This window comes from Leptodactylus fuscus, chromosome 6 (assembly GCF_031893055.1).
Source record: "Leptodactylus fuscus isolate aLepFus1 chromosome 6, aLepFus1.hap2, whole genome shotgun sequence".
NCBI classification, from domain to species: Eukaryota; Metazoa; Chordata; class Amphibia; order Anura; family Leptodactylidae; genus Leptodactylus; species Leptodactylus fuscus.
The window spans coordinates 17722018-17743556 of NC_134270.1; the positions used below are offsets into that span (position 1 = coordinate 17722018).

The window sequence follows — 21539 nt, forward strand, 5'->3', positions numbered from 1 at the left end:
CCCGAGGCGAACTACAGAAAGCCGCCCCCCCGGAGGGGGCGGAACGAAGGGGCGTGGCTGAGCGAAGGGGGCAGGGCTTAGCGCCGTTTGCAGGCAGAGAGCAGGCACGGAGAGGACCTGCTCTCTGCCTGAGCGTGAGGGGAGGCTGCTGGAGCAGCACTGCTCCAGTGGCCTCCCCAAACCAACGCTCGGTGCTAAGCTGTCCTGGACTGGCTTAGGTAATCAAAAATGCCGCCCTCCCTGGGACCCTGACATAGCGCCGCCTGAAGCACTCGCTTCAGGTCGCCTCATGGGAGGTGCAGCGCTGCTGGCTATGCTCCATACACATCATACACACACAGCTCTACTTCTTACACATCATACACACACAGCTCTGCTCCATACACATCATACACACACTGCTCTGCTCCATACACATCAAATACACACAGCTCTGCTTCATACACATCATACACACACAGCTCTGCTCCATACATATCATACACACACAGCTCTGCTCCATACACATCAAATACACACAGCTCTGCTCCATACACGTCATACACACACAGCTCTGCTCCATACACGTCATACACACACAGCGCTGCTCCATACACATCATACACACAGCTCTGCTCCATACACGTCATACACACACAGCTCTACTACATCCATACTGTAGTTACATCCTGATCCTGACACGTACACTTCAGCTCAACCAGCACAGCAGAGTCCTGTATACACTGAGCACGTAACCTGGTAATACCTCATCATGTGCAACAACAATCTCTTGACTCCTCCCACATGTGACTGATCACATGACGATGACATCATCACAGGTCCTGTGGCCCCAGAGTAAGTAGATACATAGTATACAGCTGTACAGTTAGAGGGATGTGTGTAGCCGCTGTCATTGTCTGGCATGGTTACTGGGCCACCTATCATTAACCCCTTCACTACCATATCTGGAACGTCTTTCGATTGTGAAGCCGTACGAGCTACGATTTTCTGCAGTTTTCTGTGCGGTGTAAATCCAGGTCGGTATGATTCCAGTAAATAATACCAGTGTTATGGCAAAAAATATTTTTTTTACTATATTTTACTATGAATTTCACACCTACGGGTCGGTCACTGTAATAACGGGGCCTATCAGCTCCATCAGCAACCCCCCCTCCCCCCCCCCCGGTTTTAAAATAAAACCATAAAAACGATTTTAAAAACGATTAGTATAATTGACATATATGTTTTTATGGTTTTATTTTAAAATGGGGAGGGGTTAAAATAACATTAGTGGTGCCTGAAAAGCCTTTTTAAAGGCTATTCACGCATATGTGGGGCTCATACAGAATAATTTTGCTGATAGAGCCCCTTTAAAGGGCATTGAATTCATGGTCCTCTGCTTGTGTCTCTAGCATGGTTTATTGTGATGTTGATCTCAATGTTAAGATAATGCTATGTATTCCTCAAGTCCAGACACACTATAGGTTATCATGAAGGTATAAAGGGACTCAAAATAAGACACAAGGCCCAAAATAAGACACAGATGGATGATATGGCCAACTATTCATCTCATGTCACAATTACTGTTTATGAAAAGCGAGAATATACAAGATCTACAGAATATTATCTCCTCTCAAGTTTTATCTTGTTATACCTATTATGTCTTCTTTTAGATTCAGGTTCCTACAACACAGAATCCTCCGTGTGGACATCTTAGACATATAAGAGACTTCTCCTGATTGACCTGTCAAGGATCGACAGAAACCGAGACAAGATGTCAGAAAGTATATTAAATCTCACCCTAGAGATCCTGCACCAGCTTACTGGAGAGGTGAGAGATTCTGATGATGTCACATTACATCATTCTTATCTATAGTGATAACAGATGATATGACTGGAGAGGTGAGGGACTCTGGGAATGGATGGAGTGATATTTATTAATGTGTCTCTCCATAAACAGGATTACACAGTAGTGAAGAAGACCTCTAGTGGGCGCTGTCAGGCTCCTGTATCTGAAGGATGGGGGAGAACCCTGAGCCCAATCCCGGGGCCTCCACCTCACTCCCTGATACATGAGGAGATCAATGGACAGAAGATCCTAGAACTCACCAACAAGATCATTGAGTTGCTGACTGGAGAGGTGACACTGCTGGGAATGCTGGGACATTATACAGGAGCACTATGAAGGGATCTGATGATGACTGTATCATTGTGTTGTCAGGTTCCTATAAGGTGTCAGGATGTCACTGTCTATTTCTCCATGGAGGAGTGGGAGTATTTAGAAGGACACAAAGATGTGTACAAGGAGGTGATGATGGAGGATCAGCAGCCCCTCACATCAGCAGGTAATAGACATGACTAAATACACACGGCCTCTCATTATCTGTATGGAAAGAATGAATTCAGTCCCTGTATGTGTTTCCTCCAGTTCCATCCAGTAAGAGAACATCACCGGAGAGATGTCCCAGTCCTCTTCTACCACAGGATTGTAAGGAAGAAAATGTCCTCCAGGATGATCAGGTAGATGGAGAGAAGGTGACATGAAATCTTCCTCTGCCCTGTAGAAGGGCTGTGAAGGTCTCGTGGTCAGTCTGGTTTTATCCCACAGTATTAGATGTTTTCTACTTGTGTAATGAGAAAGGTAGAGATGGCAGGATAAAGCAGACCATAGATATGACATGTTGTCTGGATCTTCTCACAGTTTTCTGGCTATGGAGGCTGCTGGTTGGAATGGGGAACAAACATGGTGGATTTATCCAGGAGACCTGCAGCTATTTGGTCAGATGACTCCTGCTTTCATTTTTGGTGGTCATGATAATGAATGATCTTTTCTTCTCTTATAAAACATCCCACGTGACTTCTCCATCCATCTGGTGACTTTTTCAATATTTGTTTCACAGTTTTTGTACCTGGATGAAAATCTGAACAATATTAATGCTCCGAAGACATATGTGAGGGGTGATGAGGAGTGTGAGGAGGACATTCCTACAGGTGACCGCCCAGGTGAGTAGTCACCACTAAATAGTGGCCTGTTCACATTATATTTTAGATGAAGACACCAATCCATCAAGTCCAACTGATAACCCTACAGTGTTGATCTAGAGGAAGGCTAAATAAACCCATGTGGCTTATGGCAATTGTCCTATGCCCAGTGAAAAGATTCCTTCCTGACTCCAATCTGGCAATCAGTATAAAATCCTGACTCACCTTTTCCTTACCAAAGTCTAAAACCCGTAATATTTTTCGGTTCCAGAAAAGCATCCAGGCCCTCTTTGGGCTTGAACGATGAATCCATTATTGCCACATCCTATGCTAGTGAGCTCCACAGTCTCACTGCTCTTACAGTAAAGAATCTCTGTCTATGCTGCTGGTGCAATGTTCTTTCCTCTAGACATAGTGGATGTCACCTTGTCACTGTCACAGGGCTAGGTCTAAATAGACCATCAGAAAGTTATTTTTGCTGTTCCTTCATGTATTTGTGCATTTTTATTATGTCTCCGTTTAGATGTCTTTTTTTTAAACGGAATAACCCCAAATTAGTTAATCTGTCTTTGTCCTCAAATTTTCCCATTCCCCTAATAAACTTGGTCACCTTCTCTGCTCTTTCCGGTTCAGTGATGTTCTTGTTGTACACTAAGGCCCAAAATTGTGCACAATAGTCTGTGTGGCCATACAAGGGATTTTGATAGAGACATAGCTATGTTCTTGTCATGAGCGTATAGGCCCGTTTTGATGCATCCCATAATTTTATTTGCCTTGGCAGCAGCTGCTTGGCACTGGTCACTAAAGGTAAACTTACTGTCCACCAAAATCCCCAAGTCTTTTTCAGTGGCAGTCTTACCCAGTAATTTACTATAAAGTACATAATCTTTTGTGGATGTAGGGTTGCTCCAATCCTTCTTTCTCTTCATGTCATCCCAGACAAACTAAATGAAGTTGAGGTCAGGGCTATTTGGGGACCATATCATCACTTCAATGACCTTTTGTTTTTCTCTACACTGAAGATAGTTCTTAATGACAATGACTGAATTTTTGGGATCGTTTTCCTGCAAAAGAATTGATTTGGAGCCAATCTGATGCCTCCCTGCCAGTATTGCATGATGGATATATGTAAGTAAGAATGATGTTTCTTTCATCTGCTACGCCAAGTTTCTTGGCGGCCCACTTCAATTCCCAGCATTGCCTGTTTCTTTGTGCTTCTTCAAAGGAGCTTGAACAGCACATCTTGAGACCCACATTTGCTTTGAATTGTTTTCCTAGGATAGACCTTTCTATTCCTGAGAAAAACGCCAAATATACAATCAATGTCATGAAGAACTGTCTTCAGTGTCAAGAGCAAGGAGACCTGGAAGCGAACAAGAGCTATTATCTGAATGCAATCCAGTCTGTCTGGGATTGCACTAAGAGACAGAAGGATTAGAGCAAGCCTACATCCACAAAAGCATTTTTCTGACCCTGCCTAAAACGTTTGCACAATGCTTAAATTTTAAGGTAATATTATTCAAAAATAATACAGTGATTTTTCTTCTTAGCAGATAACTTTACCAGGAGCTCAGAGGAACATCTCATATCTTCAGATTATAAAGCAGATGATGGTGGTACCACACAAGATACATATGAAGAACATGTCATTATCCCAGATATAACCTCAGCCCTTCACAGCAACGATCCATCATCTGATCTTTATATACAGGTCTTATCTTCTGATTCATCACAGTCCATGATGGAAAATGAAAGTTACAGAATGGGTTTTGTATATCAGAGAATGCACACAGAGGAGAAACCATACTCATGTTCACAATGTGGAAAACGTTATAGCAATGAATCAGCATGTGTCAGGCATCAGAGAATTCACACAGGGGAGAAGCCGTTTTCATGTTCACAATGTGGGAAGTGTTTTTATCAGAAATCAGATCTTGTTATACATCAGAGACGTCACACGGGAGAGAAACCATTTTCATGTTCAGAATGTGGGAAATGTTATAGTGATAAACCAAATCTTGTTAGACATCAGAGAATTCACACAGGCGAGTGGCCATTTTCATGCCCAGAATGTGGGAAATGTTTTAGTGATAAACCAAATCTTGTTAGACATCAGAGAATTCACACGGGAGAGAAACCATTTTCATGCTCAGAATGTGGAAAATGTTTTAACCAGAAATCAGCTCTTCTTACACATCAAAGAAGTCACACAGGAGAGGAGCATCCATTTTCCTGTTCAGAATGCGGTAAATGTTTTATCCAGAAATCACATCTTGTTACACATCAGAGAATTCACACAGGTGAGAAGCCATTCTCATGCTCGCAATGTGGGAAATGTTTTGCAGACAAATCAAATTTTCTAAAGCATGAGAGAAGTCACACAGGGGAGAAGCCATTTTCATGTTCACAGTGTGGGAAATGTTGTAGTAGTAAGTTAGGTCTTGTTATACATCAGAGAATTCACACAGGCGAGAAGCCATTTTCATGTTCAAAGTGTGGGAAATGTTTTAGCAATAAATCAACTCATATTAGACATGAGAGAAGTCACACGGGGGAGAAACCATTTTCATGTTCAGAATGTGGAAAGTGTTTTATCCAGAAATCAGATCTTGTTAAACATGAGAGAATTCACACAGGAGAGAAGCCATATTCATATTAACAATGTGGAAAACATACTGTACATCTTCTTTACTTTTGTATTCATGTTCAGATTATGGGAAATGTTTCATGTAGAAAACCATTGTTCTATCATATCTGGTTGCAATAAAGTGGCTACTTGCTCTACTTCCCGCTGATAATTTTGCTTACTGCCCTCCAGCTAAAAACTGGAAAAACTTCTTTCATCCACTTCCCTGGGGCTCTGACCAGTCTATCTGTATGGGATCCTGAAATATCTCATAGCAGCTCTGTCTAATGGTCACTTTTTTGATACTGAACATTGTTGATAAGAATGGATAAAGATACAGGTCCATTAAGTCTTACTTATAAACTCACCAATTAGACCCATCAGGAAAAAAAATCTGCTGAGGGTTTGTCCCCACATAGACTTTACGATTATGGGATTGAACTCTTTCCTGAAACTCCAAACCCTGAAGGAAGGCTCTTCAATCTTTCTGCTCCTGAAAGTGAGACTATGCGGAAATACGTTTAGGATAGTCTTCTTAAAGGTCATATCCGTCCATCTAAATCCTCCATGGGGGCTGGGTTAATTTTTGTTAAAAAAAAAAAAAAAAAGATGGCTAATTGTGGCCATGCATTGACTATTGGGAATTAAAATTATGGTAAAAAATAAGTAGCCTCTTCCTCTTATCCCTGATCTTTTTAATCAGATAGTGGGTGACCGCTGGTTTTTTAAAATCGATCTCCACAGGGCCTTCAATATAATTCGGATTAAAGAAGAAGACGAATGGAAGACTGCCTTTAACCCCCTGAAATTTACTTTGAATATTTGGTAATGCACCCACATTTTTTTAAACATGTTGTTAATGATATTTTTAGAGATTTGCTCGGCCATTATGTGGTTGTCTATCTGGATGTCATTCTGATTTTCTCTCCTGATTGGGCTACACACATTGAACATGTTAGGAGTGTTTTGCTACTTTTGCGTCAAAACTGTCTCTTTGCTAATCTGTCCAAATGTTGGTTCGGAGTCCAAAGGGTCACCTTCCTCAATTACTCCAGACTCTTTTTGTATGGAACCAAAGAAGGTCTTGACTATTAATAACTGGGAATGCCCCTCCAACCTTAGGGCCATACAATGTTTCTTGGATTTTCCAATTGTTATTGAAAATTTATTAAAAATTTCTTTACCATATTCAAGCCGTTGACAGATCTCGTGAAGAAAGGTGCCAATCTGACCAATTGGACTTCTGAGGCTGAACAAGCATTTGTGTGACTCAAGGAATGTTATGTTGAGGCTCCTGTTTTAGTGCCTCCAGACTTAGATCGCCCATTTGTTATTGAGGTTGATGTCTCTGAAGTGGGGGTTGGTGCAGTGTTGTCTCAGGGCTCTGAAAAATTTTCACGTTAACAACCTGTGGCTGCCTTTTTGAAGAAATTCTCACCTTCACAGCACAACTACTGTGTAGATAATCGGGAACTTCTAGCCATTAAATGAGCGTTTGAGGAGTGGAGACATTTCCTTGAGGGGGCCAAACACCAGATCACTGTATTAACTGATCACAAGAACTTACCGTATCTGGACAGCGCTAAGCAACTGTCTCCCAGGCAGGCTCGTTGGGCACTGTTCTTCACACATTTTAACTTTGTTGTGACTTATTGTCCAAGCACAAAAAATATACTGGCAAATCCCCTATCTTGTATTTTTGGGGCAAGAGATGCCCCAAAGGATGTCCCAGAAAATATCCTGCTCCCTGGAGTGGTTCTTGCCACTATTACTCATGTTCTTGCTGATTCAGTTGTTTTATTCGGCAGATCTTAAAAAATTGTTTGTGCCACCTAATCTTAATTTTTTGTGTTTTGGAAGAAAGTCATGGTTAAACCGTAGCGTAACATCACGGCTTCGTTGGTGCTAAATACCTTCTCTCCCGCTCTTACTGGTGGTCTTCTTGGTTTTGAGATGTTCATGAATTTGTTTCTGCCTGTGAGATGTGCGCTAGGAAGAAGGTACTTAGAAGGTAAACAGAGGGCTTTCTCCATCCTCTTCCGATACCTAAAAAAACTTGGTTCAAAAACATTGATATGGTTGGTTGTGAACAGGTTCTCTAAAATGTGTCATTTTATACCCCTAAAGAAACTTCCAATTGCTCGACTCCTAGCCTCGCTCCTCATTAATCACATACTTCTCCTGCATAGTATACCAGAAAATAATGTATGTGATCGGGGTGTACAATTTGTCTCTAAATTCTGGAAGGAATTTTGTGGTTGTCTGGGGGTCTCTCTCTGTCTTTCTCTTTCGCATTTCACCATGAGACCAATGGTCAGACGGAGAGACTCAATTAGACTCTTGAACAATATTTGAGATGTTTTGTGTCCGATGCTCAAGAAAAGTGTAGCAGAGTTTGCGATAAATAGAGTGAATGCAGCCAATAAAACTTCTCCATTTTATTGCAACAATGGTTTTAATCTCAGGTACTTGTCTCTCCAGAGTACTGAATAGGTTAATCCCACCATCGAACAAACTTATGAACAACTGTACTTTGCTGAGCCTCGAAAAAACCCAGGAGTATCACAATGCATTTATCAACAGGCAAATAAAAGACGTTTAGCTGGTCCTGAGTACAAGGTGGGAGATCGAGTTTGGTTGTCCACTAAGAATCTGCATCTTAGGGTTGCGTTTGGGAAATTTCTACCATGTTACATTGGGCAGTTTGTCATTACCGAGTTCACAAATCCAGTCTCATTTAAATTACAACTTCCCAGTTCTTTCCATATTCGCCATATTTTCTACAAGTCTCTTTTGAAAAAATATGTCACACCTGTCCTAACATCGTCCAGTCCATCAGGTGGTTCAAGGAGAACTTAAGTACGAGGTGGAGAAGACCCTAGATTCCTGGGTGCAGAATTCTGTCCAGCACCTCATACACTGGAAGGGTTATGGCCCTGAAGAGCGAATTTGGGTTTCTGGTAAAGATCGTCATGCCCCACATTTGATTAGACTGTTCCATCGACAGAACCCTTTGAAAGCTGGTTTATCTTGTGAGGGCTGGTGGTCGCATGCTTCGGCGCAGGAGGTATGTTCATTTTTGATCCTTTGCCTATCCTTGACCCTTGGCTTTTTCTTGTGACTACTCTCTTGGATTCTGATTCTGTACTTCGCTGCTCAACTGGTTCCGACCCCCTTGGCTAGCCTGACCACCCATTTGTGGTTGTTTATCTTCTCTGTATTCTGTGTACTCACATCATAGGAAGAGACTATCACTAAGTTGTCTTCTACCGAATAGGGTAATTGAGGCAAATAGGCAGGGACTGGGGGTGGGTTCAGTACTAGGACTCACCGTCTCTGTCATTCCCCTTCCTTCCAGGCTCCAGCAGTAGTTACTGGGGAATTGCTCATCTAGCAATTCCCTAAACATTTATATAACAGTCTCTGTATAATCCCATCCTTCCAAGATACATAAATGCAGATACCTTCTCTTTTATCATCTGTCGTTGCAACAATTGGGTAACTTAACAAATTTGACATTAGGAAATATTGTATAACTAGCTTTTACCCGTGGAATCCCGACCTCCTGCAGGACTCACCTGGAGCGGTGCGCAGGCTTGTTCCTTTGTCTTTTGTCCGCAGCAGGCCTTTCCTACACCTGTGGGTCCATGGACCCTCGGGGCCCACCCTGCAGCCCGCTGGAACTGTTTACCTCCTCTCCCTCCTGGCGCCCACCACCCCCCCTTTCTCCCTACCCACTTCCCCATGTGGTCACTCCTTCCTCCTACCCTGTGCCCCCCAGGAACGTGCCCCCTTCCCCCCAACCCCATGCCCCCTTCTCCCGTGTTACCTACTCCGTGCCCCCTTTTTCCCCCTACCTCATGCCCCCTTCCCCCTGTCTTACCTACCCCGTGCCCCCCCACCCTGCGGCCCGCTGGAATTATTTACCTGGTCTCCCTCCTGGCGCCCGCCACCCCCCTTTGTCCCTACCCGCTTCCCCATGTGGTCACTCCTTCCTCCTACCCCATTCCCCCGTCTTACCTACCCCGTGTTCTCTTTTCCCCCCACCAGACCCTGCCGATTGTGTGTCCCCTTTCCTCCTACCAGCCTGTGGCCCCGTCCTCATCACACCCTGGGCTTCCCGTGCACCAATGTTCCGACTTGTAGTGTCCAGAGACTGCAGACGCTGCAGGACAGCTGGCCGAACTGGTGTTCCAGAGCGCGGCGCAGGTGACCCCCTGTCCGGCGGTCCCGTGGTGAGGCCACACAGGTGGGGCAGCGTATGGACTTGTTGCTGCCCCAGAGTAGAGGCCCTTGTGCAGTACGCGCCGGACCTCTCAGAGACGCCATGTTGGTGTGGACAGCGGCCGGACGATAACTCCGCCCACATAGAGAAAAGGCACCCAATGAGGTGAGCTGCTGAAAGGCCTGGGATGATGTCATCCCAGGTCCTACAGTGTGCCAGGTTCTGCAGCGAATTGAGCCGTGAGAAGCACTGGGCATGGGAGTGAATTACAGTGGTGTATGGGAATTCCATGTAGTCAATCGTTCAATCCGAGACCCAAGGTGTGTATGTGCGCAATTTCAGACAAATCCTTTCGCCCGTATAGGTGTGATTGAAGAACAAACATCCAAACACACATACTTACACTTTTATAATATTAGTAGGACATTAGTAGGATATGAGAAGTGATTTGTCATGTGACTTTAGTTTTCTTTTATATCTACATTCTTTTTCTTTTGGTAGAGTTGGAAGGGACCTCAAGGGCCATCGAGTCCAACCCCCTGCGAGTGCAGGTCTTCCTAAATCATCCCAGCTATATGTTTATCCAGATTCCGCTTGAAGATTTCCATTGATGGAGCGCCCACCACTTCCCGTGGCAGCCTATTCCACTCTCTCACTACCCTCACTGTCAGAAAGTTTTTCCTAATGTCTAATCTGTATCTCTTTCCCTTTAGTTTCATCCCATTGCTTCTTGTACTTCCTTGTGCTAATGAGAATAGGGTAGATCCCTCTGCACTGTGACTACCTTTCAGATATTTGTAGACTGCTATTAAATCTCCCCTCAGCCTTCTCTTCTGCAAACTAAACAATCCCAGTTCTTTTAGCCGCTCCTCATAGGACATGGTTTGCAGACCTTCCACCATTTTGGTTGCTCTTCTCTGGACTTGCTCCAATATATCGATGTCTTTCTTGAATTGAGGCGCCCAGAACTGTACACAGTATTCCAGGTGTGGTCTGACCAGGGAAGAGTACAGCGGAATAATGACCTCTCTTGATCTAGATTCAATGCTTGTCTTAATACATCCCAGAATTTTATTAGCTTTTTTTGCAGCAGCACCGCACTGTTGGCTCATGTTGAATTTGTGATCTACTATTATGCCCAAGTCCTTTTCCCCTATGCTATCACTTAGTTCTATTCCTCCCATACTATATATGTTTTTTACATTTCTGTTACCCAGATGTAGAACTTTGCATTTGTCCCTGTTAAATACCATTTTGTTCGCCTCAGCCCATTGTTCCAGTGTGTCTAAGTCCTTTTGAATACACTCTCTCTCCTCTCTAGTGTTGGCTCTTCCTCCTATCTTCATATCATCTGCAAATTTTATGAGTTCCCCAATAATTTCATCGTCCAGATCATTTATAAAGATATTAAAAAGTACTGGGCCCAGAACAGAGCCCTACATGTATTCTTATACTCAAAATAATCTTGAGTAAACTTTACTCAAAATAATTTCTACGTTTTCATGAAGCTGTTAAACATTTTTCAATAACAAGAACGTGCTAAAATACTAACGGGCCAATTACCAGAACTTGGCACAAGAGATGATAAGTTATTTATCTGTTATCACAATCTTGAATAAAAAAGTTAATCCATTTTTCATTTCTTTAAAGTTTCTTTGGGTTTAAGAAAAATGGGAATTTTTTTCCTTTCCAAAATGGGGGCAAACTGGCAAATGATCGGGATGGGTGCCGCGGGTGGTGTCGTCACACTGAAGCAGTCATGGTTGTTCTCTGCAAATGTGGAAGACATTACATTGGAGAAAAAGAATCTGGCTTTGATCTGAGAACACTTACACAAACCTTCCCAAAAGGTCTCTTCAAGAACAACAGAGGGAGAAAAATTTGGGAATTCAAGCGGACCACAACCAGCACAGCAGAGTCCTGTATACACTCAGCATGTAACCTCGGTAACACCTCATGTGAGGCGTCAACCCCATGGGAGGAGTCAACCACATGTGACTGATCACATGACATCATCAAAGGTCCTTGTGCTCCTCCAGCAGCACAGCCTGACTCCTCCCACATATGTGACTGATCACATGGTCATGACATCATCACAGGTCCTTTACCAAGTATATATAGTATACAGTCTGTATAGGTGGAGGTATGTCACTGCCTGGATTACTGGGGCGCATGTAGCATTAACCCTTTCATTACTGGAAAGTCTTATTACTAAGCCTATTTTGGATTTTATTCTTCGCCGTATTCCAAGAGCCAGAACTTTTTCACTTATATGGAGTATAATGTCAGTGATATATTGTGTTGTGAATATTTTTTTGACTTTCCGTTAATGTTATGCAATTTTAACTAATCCCATCATTTTAAATCCGTTACCTCTCCCGAAGAAATCCATTCTTCTGTTTTTCCAAAAAACAATTGCTCCTATATGCAAATGAATCTTCTTGGATCACAGGGGGTGTTACCCCAGAGCTCCGAGCACACCCACGTCATCAGCAATGCTCCTTCTTCACTGCCCCTTCTTCAGGTTCGGCCTCTTCCTCTTTACTATGTCTTACAATTATTTTTGAACTACACAAGCAAGCACAGTAAGTTTGTATAAGAAGAAATCTAAGGTGGCGCACGGAGCATGCACTGTATGCTGGCCCGAAGCCAAAGTGCTAACTCCCCCCTGTGCTCCAAGAAGATTAATTTGCATATAGGACAAAGTGTTTAGTTTTTTTTTTAAAACAGAGGAATGGATTTCTTCTGGAGACGTATGTCTAGAATAGACTTTCTAAGGGCTGTATACTGATGGAATTAGTTAAAATTGCATAATACTAATGATAGACTCCCTTTAAGGCTACATTCACATCCACATCGGAGTCTCCATTCATGGATGAAAAACTTAATGCAAGTTTGGCTTTTTCATCTGGTGATATCTATTACGGCTAGTTCATACGAGCAAAGAGGGGATGGATTAGGGCGCTGAATCCTGTCATAATCCACCCCCTCACAATGGAGGCCTATGTAGACCACCAGGCTACTTGCCACTCACGGAAAAAAGAAACAAGCTTGAGCTTGATTCAGCCCTGCCATCCGCCTTGCGGCAGCACCCTCCGGAATAGGCCCATTCATTTGAGCCTACTCCAGAGGGGGAAGCCGCGACCATTGTGGCAGGCGCATTTTGGCCCGAGAGTGACGCGGCTTGCCGCGCCACTCTCGGGGCCAAAATCCGCCCATCCGCTCCCCGTGAGAGTGGGGCCTTAAAAAACAATGACCCCATTTTAGTTGGGATCCGTTGCTATCTGTCATTTTAAGGACCATATTTCAGTTCTTCTTTTTAACCCCTTCCCACTCAGGGCTCAGACAACAGAAATTTATTTCTATATATACTGCTATAGCAGGGTGCATTAGAAGATTAAAATGACCATTCTGAAAGCTTTCAATAAGAGTTCTTTCAAATGCCAAGAAATGTATACAGTGCATTAAAAAAAATAACATGGAAATGTTCTTACGTGGTGTCCAAAGGAGCAAGGAAAGAGATGAAAATGTAATACCACACTGTACTGTAGAGAGGCGCTACTAGTCAGCCAATCAGTGCATGTGCTATAGTAATACATGGATAACCAGAGACATGACCATGAAGATTTATTGCTACCTCCAGCCAAATATTGTATGTGGAGTTTGGTTTCAAGGTACAGTGGACCAGAAAAGACCACTGTGTGGTGAAAAAATTATATCCTGAGGCCCGACCCCAGCGATCACTTACCCTCTGTTCTGTGGATAGTGGATAAGTGTCCTTAATGGAACAATTCCTTTAATGCTAAGTGTTTTGTGGTCAAACACACTATGGGATATCTTGGGACATAAAGGGACTCAAAATAAGAAACAAAGTCCCAGGAGATATTAGGGCTGTACTTATTATGTTCTTTATCACTTTCAGGTTCCTACAATATAGCATCCTCTCTAAGGACACCTTGGAGACAAGATGGCAGAGAATATATTAAATCTTACCTTAGAGATCCTGTACCAGCTTACTGGAGAGGTGAGAGATTCTGATGAGGTCACATTACAGCATTCTTATCTATAGTAATAACAGATGATATGACTGGAGCAGTGGCGTAACTAGGAAGGGCGGGTCCCCGTGGCAAACTTTTGTCATGGGGCCCCCCCCCAACCAACGCCGAAGACCTCGATCGACCCCCTCCTCTGCACTCTATTATGTCCCTTAGTAAGCCCTGCACAGAGTATTATGTCCATTAGTGGCCCCTGCACACAGTATTATGTCCCTTAGTGGCCCCTGCACACAGTATTATGTCCCTTAGTGGCCCCTGCACACAGTATTATGTCCATTAGTGGCCCCTGCACACAATATTATGTCCCTTAGTGGCCCCTGCACACAGTATTATGTCCATTAGTGGCCCCTGCACACAGTATTATGTCCCTTAGTGGCCCTGCACACAGTATTATCCCCCATAGTGGCCCCTGCACACAGTATTATCCCCCATAGTGGCCCCTGCCCACAGTATTATCCCCAATAGTGGCCCCTGCACACAGTATTATCCCCAATAGTGTCCCCTGCACACAGTATTATGTCCCACTGTGGACACCAATAAACAATTATTAGAATCTGGGGTCTTTTCAGACCCCAGAGTATAATAATCGGAGACCCGGGGGAATAAAAACATTAAAAAAAACAGTTGCTTACCTTTCCCCTGGCTGCTATGCTGTCGGCCGCCGCTCTCGTCCTTCTTTAATGACGTCAGACGTCACATGACCCGGGAAGCAGGCCGGGTGCATGTGACGTCAGAGACGTCAGACAAGTATGAAGGAGGCCTGGCAGGATCGTGGAGAGGTAAGTAACAGTATTTTTTACGTTCCCTTACCTCTCCCGGTCCGCCGATCATTATACTCGGGGGTCTGCCAAGATCGGAAAGTAAATAGGGCCTGTAACGGCCTATTAAGAAAATAATAATAATCCGCAGCGGTAGCGGCTGTCACCGGGCCCCCTAATGGCCCGGGCCCTGTGGCAGCTGCCTCCGCTGCCTCTATGGTAGTTATGCCCCTGGACTGGAGAGGTGAGGGACTCTGGGAATGGAAGTAATGATATTTATTAATGTGTCTCTCCATAAACAGGATTACACAGTAGTGAAGAAGACCTCTAGTGGGCGCTGTCAGGCTCCTGTATCTGAAGGATGGGGGAGAACCCTGAACCTAATCCCGGGGCCTCCACCGCACTGCCTGATACATGAGGAGATCAATGGACAGAAGATCCTAGAACTCACCAACAAGATGATTGAGCTGCTGACTGGAGAGGTGACACTGCTGGGAATGCTGGGACATTATACAGGAGCTCTATGAAGGGATCTGGTGATGACTGTATCATTGTGTTGTCAGGTTCCTATAAGGTGTCAGGATGTCACTGTCTATTTCTCCATGGAGGAGTGGGAGTATTTAGAAGGACACAAAGATGTGTACAAGGAGGTGATGATGGAGGATCAGCAGCCCCTCACATCAGCAGGTAATAGACATGACTAAATACACACGGCCTCTCATTATCTGTATGGAAAGAATGAATTCAGTCCCTGTATGTGTTTCCTCCAGTTCCATCCAGTAAGAGAACATCACCGGAGAGATGTCCCAGTCCTCTTCTACCACAGGACTGTAAGGAAGAAAATGTCCTCCAGGATGGTCAGGTAGATGGAGATAAGGTGACATGAAATCTTCCTCTGCCCTGTAGAAGGGCTGTGAAGGTCTCGTGGTCAGTCTGATTTTATCCCACAGTATTAGCGCTCGTGCACACGGAGTTAATGCGAGCGTATTTTAGCATAAATACGTGTATAGAATACTCGTGTAAAAATAACACTCCCATTGACTTCAATGAAATCTTTTACACGTGTAAAAAAAGGCGTCAAAAAATGCACCAAAAAACGTGACACATTTTTTAAACGTGTAAAAGATTTCATTGAAGTCAATGGGACTGTTATTTTTACACGAGTATTCTATACATGTGTTTTATGCTAAAATACGCACGCATTAACTCCGTGTGCACGAGCCCTTAGATGTTTTCTACTTGTGTAATGAGAAAGGTGGAGATGGCAGGATAAAGCTGACCATAGACATGACATGTTGTCTGGATCTTCTCACAGTTTTCTGGCTATGGAGGCTGCTGGTTGGAATAAGGAACAAACAAGGTGGATTTATCCAGGAGACCTGCAGCTATTTGGTCAGATACCTCCTGCTGTCAATTTTGGTGGTCATGATAATGAATGATCTTTTCTTCTCCTATAAAACATCCCACGTGACTTCTCCATCCATCTGGTGACTTTTACAATATTTGTTTCACAGCTTTTGTATCCGGGTGAAGATCTGAACAATATTAATACTCCGGAGACATATGTGAGGGGTGATGAGGAGTGTATGGAGGAGATTCGTACAGGTGATCGCCCAGGTGAGTAGTATCCACTAAATAGGATCCTGTTTACATTATAAGTTGGATTAAGACACCAGTCCATCAAGTCCAACCAATAACCCTACAGTGTTGATCTAGAAGAAGGCAAAATAAACCCATGAGGCTTATGGCAATTGTCCTATGCCCAGTGAAAAGATTCCTTCCTGACTACAATCTGGCAATCAGTATAAAATCCTGGATCACCTTTTCCTTACCAAAGTCTAAAACTCGTAATATTTTTCTGTTCGAGAAAACCATCCAGGCCCTCTTTGAGCTTGAACTATGGATCCATTATTACCACTATCCTGTGTTAGTGAGCTCCACAGTCTCACTGCTCTTACAGTAAAGAATCTCTGTCTATGCTGCTGGTGAAATGTTATTTCCTCCAGATGTAGAGTATGTCACCTTGTCACTGTCACAGGCCTAGGTGTAAAAAGAGCATCGTAAAGTTCTTTGTGCTGTCCCTTCATGTATTTATACATTGTTATTAGGTCTCCCTTTAGATGTATTTTTTTTCTAAATGTAATAACCCCAAATTAGTTAATCTGTCTCTGCCCTCTAGTTCTCCCATTCCCCGTAATAATCTTGGTGGCCTTCTCTGCTCTTTCTGGTTTAGTTATGTCCTTCTTGTACACTAAGGCCCAAAATTGTGCACAATAGTCAGTGTGGCCTTACAAGGGATTTTCATAGAGGCATAACTATGTTCTTGTCATGAGCGTATAGGCCCATTTTGATGAATCCCATAATTGTATTTGCCTTGGCAGTAGCTGCCTGGCACTGGTCACTAAAGGTAAACTTACTGTACACTAGGGTTGAGCGATCGGGATTTGAAAACATCAGATTCTGATCGGCGATCGAGTAAATTTCACAATCGCAATCGGAATTCCGACCCGATCTTTTCCAGCGGGATCGAGGTTGGAGATTATTTCAAGATTGGCTCAACCCTCACGTGACTTTTCCCATAGAGAAGCATTGACTAGGGTTGAGGATCAGAATCAGAAAAGATTGGATCCCGATCGGAGACCGAGCAAATTTCACGATCGGGATCGGCTGGAAAATGATTGGAAAGCAGATTTTGAAATAGATCCTGAAATCTCATGATCGTCTCAACCCTACTGTCCACCAAAATACTCAAGTCTTTTTTAGTGGCAGTCTTACCCAGTAATTTACTATTAGGTACATAATCTTCTGTGGATGTAGGTTTGCTCCAATCCTTCTTTCTCTTCATGTCATCCAAGACAAACTAAATGAAGTTGAGGTCAGGACTCTTTGGGGACCATATCATCACTTCGAGTTCCTTTTGTTCTTCTCTACGCTGAAGATAGCTCTTATTTAGAGATGAGCAAACACCGTTCGATCGAATATCAGGCCTTTCGAGGTATTTGATTCCAATCGAATATCACGCGGCAAACGCAGTAAAAATTCGTATCCCCTCCCACCTTCCCTGGCGCTTTTTTTGCACCAATAACTGCGCAGGGGAGGTGGGACAGGAACTACGACAACGTAGGCAGTGAAAAAAATTGAAAAAACCCATTGGCTGGCGAAAACATGTGACCTCCCATTTATAAGAAAGGCTGCCGCCCTATTCGCCATTTTTGCATTCAGAGATAGGGAGAGAAACATATATGCTGAGGGCTAGATAGCGATTAGCTCCAGATAGGCAGGGAAGAACTAAAGAAGAAAACAAACAGCTCTTCTCAGAGCTATACACTGCAGGGACATCAGTCCAGCTTTCCCCGGACAGTGGAAAACGGGGACACAGAACAGTTACAACTTCATATATAGTGGAGAAGCAGCTTTCATTTTTGGCTGTCCACACACAGAATAGCCGGAATACACAGCAGTTACAAGTTCATATAAAGCTGAAAAAAGCCGTTCATTTTGGGGTTTCTTGAAAAATAGCAGCAATCCACTGCATTTACAAGCTCATATAGCTGAAAAAAGCTGAAAAAAGCCTTGAATTTTGGGGGGGCCTGAAAAATAGCAGCAATCCACTGTATTTACAAGTTCATATAGCTGAAAAAAAAAACTTGCATTTTGGGGTTTCTTGAAAAATTGCAGCAATCCACTGCATTTACAAGTTCATATAGCTGATAAAAACCTTCCCAGCAACCTAATCCCACCTTTCCCACCTCCCAGGAGCTGTTTTCGGCTCCATTCACTGTCCCTCTCTCTGTCCCACCACGTCCTGAATCACCAGAGGTAACAGATGAGTTACCTGATGCACAAACACTGGAGCATCCGTTATCTCCTGTTGTTGTTGTTGACCAGCAATCGTCCCTCAGTGACGACGATGACGAGACACAGTTGCCATTAGGGCAGTCTGTTGCCGTCGTCGGTGCGCAAGAGGAGGAGGAGGAGGAGCCGTCAGAGAATTTGGAAGAGGAGGTGGTGGACGATGAGGCCACTGACCCGACCTGGACAGGGCGGATGTCAAGCGAGGAGAGCAGTGGAGATGTGGAGGGAAGTGCAGCACCAAAGAGGGTGGCTAGAGGCAGAGGTATGTCCAGAGGCAGAGGACAACTGCTTCACTGAAGCCAGGCCACAGCCAACAGAGCCTAAAATGTTCCCTCTTGTAGCCAGCCTAGAAAAACTCCCACATTGAGGCCACAGTCTTCGGTGGTATGTAATTTTTTTTTATGTATGTGCTTTGGACAAATATAGTGCCGTTTGCACACTCTGCAACGAAAAATTGAGTAGGGGCTCTGAAAAGAGCAACCTTACAACCACTGCCATGCGCCGTCATTTGGAAGGCAAGCACTGGGCTCAGTGGCAGAGAGAAAATGCAGGACAAGGACGGGGACACTACATTTCACTGACGGCACACTGGGTGAATGTAGTTGAGGCTGGGAGCGGGTCACAATCTGGAGCGGTCTACCTCATTTCCCCGCCCAACATTCTTGGCAGGGGCTCTGAACCACCACCCTCCTCCTCTTCCACTTCCTCTGCCATGACATTGACCCCAGCTACCAGTTGGAAACGGTGCAGCACTGGCATGGGGAGACATCAGCAGGCCGTGCTGAAGCTCATAAACTTGGGGGACAGACAGCACACTGCCTCAGAGGTGAGGGATGCCCTCCTTGATGAGACAGCAACATGGTTTGCACCTGGGCCCAGGCATGGTCATGTGTGATAACGGCCTCAACCTGGTAGCGGCTCTGGAGCTTGCCAACCTCCGACACATTCCATGCCTGGCATATGTGTTCAATTTAGTGGTGTAACGGTTTTTGAAAACATACCTCAATGTAGCCGAGCTACTGGGGAAAGTGCGGCGCTTGTGTGCCCACTTTCGCAAGTCCACAGTAGCTGCTGCTAGCCTCCGAAGCCTCCAGCCAAGCCTCCATCTGCCAGAACACCGGCTGATGTGCGACGTCCCCACACGCTGGAACTCGACGTACCACATGTTGAGTAGAGTGTGAGCAGCGAGACCCTTGATGGAGTACCATCTCCAAAACCCAAGGGTTCCTCAGAGTCAGCTTCCGCAGTTTCTGCACCATGAGTGGCCATTAATGGCAGAGTTATGCGAGATCTTGCGTGTCTTTGAGGAGTCAACCATGAGGGTCAGTTGTGATGACGCAATTGTGAGTGTCACAATCCCCCTCCTATGTGTGATGCGAGAATCCCTCATCGCCATCAGGGATAACGCATTGGACACTGAGGAGTCGGGCATAGGTTCTGAAACATCCCAGCAGGATATTCATGGCACACTCCTGTCCGCTTCACAGCGTACATTGAGGGAGGAGGAGGAGGATGAAGTGGCAGATCTCATTGTCACACAGGAGGCTAGCAGGGCAGTTCATTGCGTCCCATTGCTGCAGCGCGGTTGGGGCGAAATGGAGGAGGATGAGGAAATGGAGAGTGAGCATTTCGGTGGGGGCAGCCAAGTGACGCCAAGTAACACTCTGGCACACATGTCTGAATACATGTTGGAGTGCTTTGCAACTGACAAACGCATTGCCAAAATCCTGGAGAGCAACGACTACTGGATTTTTGCAATCCTCAGCCCTGTCCTCTCTCCGATCCCTCTGCGGCCTATACTTATTGGGTCTCCAAGTTGGTGGATTTGTGGCTGGAACTTGCACTGTACGCATTGGTGGTCCTTTCCTGCCCTGCCACCAGTGTGCTTTCGGAAAGGGTCTTCAGCGCTGCCGGTGGCATAATTATGGATAAGCGCAGCCGACTGTCAGCTGACAGTGCTAACCGGCTGACGCTCATAAAATTAAATAGCCACTGGATAGACACATCATTTTCATGTCCACCGGTGTCAAGCACCCCGACATGAAATTGCATGTGTGTGCTCAAGCTCTACAATTCCTCCTCCTCCTCATACTCCTCCACCATCAGCGCTGCACAATTCTGATCCCACTAGGATCAATCCACCCTGATTCCCCCCAACTCTGCTGGTTAGAGTCCGAATCCACCCTGATTCCCCCCAACTCTGCTGGTTAGAGTCTGAATCCACCCTGATTCCCCCCAACTCTGCTGGTTAGAGTGTCAATCCACCCTGATTCCCCCAACTCTGCTGGTTAGAGTGTCAATTCCCCCTGATTCCTCCAACTCTGCTGGTTAAAGTATCAATCCACCCTGATTCCCTCCAACTCTGCTGGTTAGAGTCTGAATCCACCCTGATTCCCCCCAACTCTGCTGCTTAGAGTGTCAATTCACCCTGATTCCCCCCAACTCTGCTGGTTAGAGTGTCAATCCACCTTGATTCCCCCCAACTCTGCTGGTTAAAGTATCAATCCACCCTGATTCCCTCCAACTCTGCTGGTTAGAGTCTGAATCCACCCTGATTCCCCCCCAACTCTGCTGGTTAGAGTCTCTACTCACTCCAAGTGCCAAAAACACTGCTGGTGCAAGGCCCTACTCACTCCAAGGGCCAAAAACACTGTATTTTAAAGGCTCTACTCACACCAAGGGCCAAAAACACTGCTTTTTAAAGGCTCTACTCACTCCAAGGGCCAAAAACACTGCTGGTGCAAGGCCCTACTCACTCCAAGGGCCAAAAATACTGTATTTTAAAGACTCTACTCACTCCAACGGCCAAAAGCACTGTATTTTAAAGGCTCTACTCACACCAAGGGCCAAAAACACTGCTTTTTAAAGGCTCTACTCACTCCAAGGGCCAAAAACACTGCTGGTGCAAGGCTCTACTCACTCCAAGGGCCAAAAGCACTGTATTTTAAAGACTCTACTCACTCCAAGGGCCAAAAACACTGCTGGTGCAAGGCTCTACTCACTCCAAGGGCCAAAAACATGGCTTTTTAAAGGCCCTACTCACTCCAAGGACCAAAAGC

General features: G+C 44.7%; 1 protein-coding gene across 1 annotated transcript in view; it reads left to right on the forward strand.

The window, feature by feature from the left end:
* LOC142209933 (uncharacterized) overlaps nucleotides 1-21539 on the forward strand; it is a 121920-nt gene that overhangs the window by 64976 nt on the left and 35405 nt on the right. The window contains 12 exon segments of the mRNA XM_075278971.1: nucleotides 1706-1810; nucleotides 1940-2119; nucleotides 2201-2324; nucleotides 2408-2499; nucleotides 2880-2982; nucleotides 4512-5657; nucleotides 8419-8547; nucleotides 13763-13836; nucleotides 14928-15107; nucleotides 15189-15312; nucleotides 15396-15502; nucleotides 16140-16242. Of these exon segments, the coding sequence (XP_075135072.1) occupies nucleotides 1706-1810; nucleotides 1940-2119; nucleotides 2201-2324; nucleotides 2408-2499; nucleotides 2880-2982; nucleotides 4512-5657; nucleotides 8419-8547; nucleotides 13763-13836; nucleotides 14928-15107; nucleotides 15189-15312; nucleotides 15396-15502; nucleotides 16140-16242 (2467 nt within the window).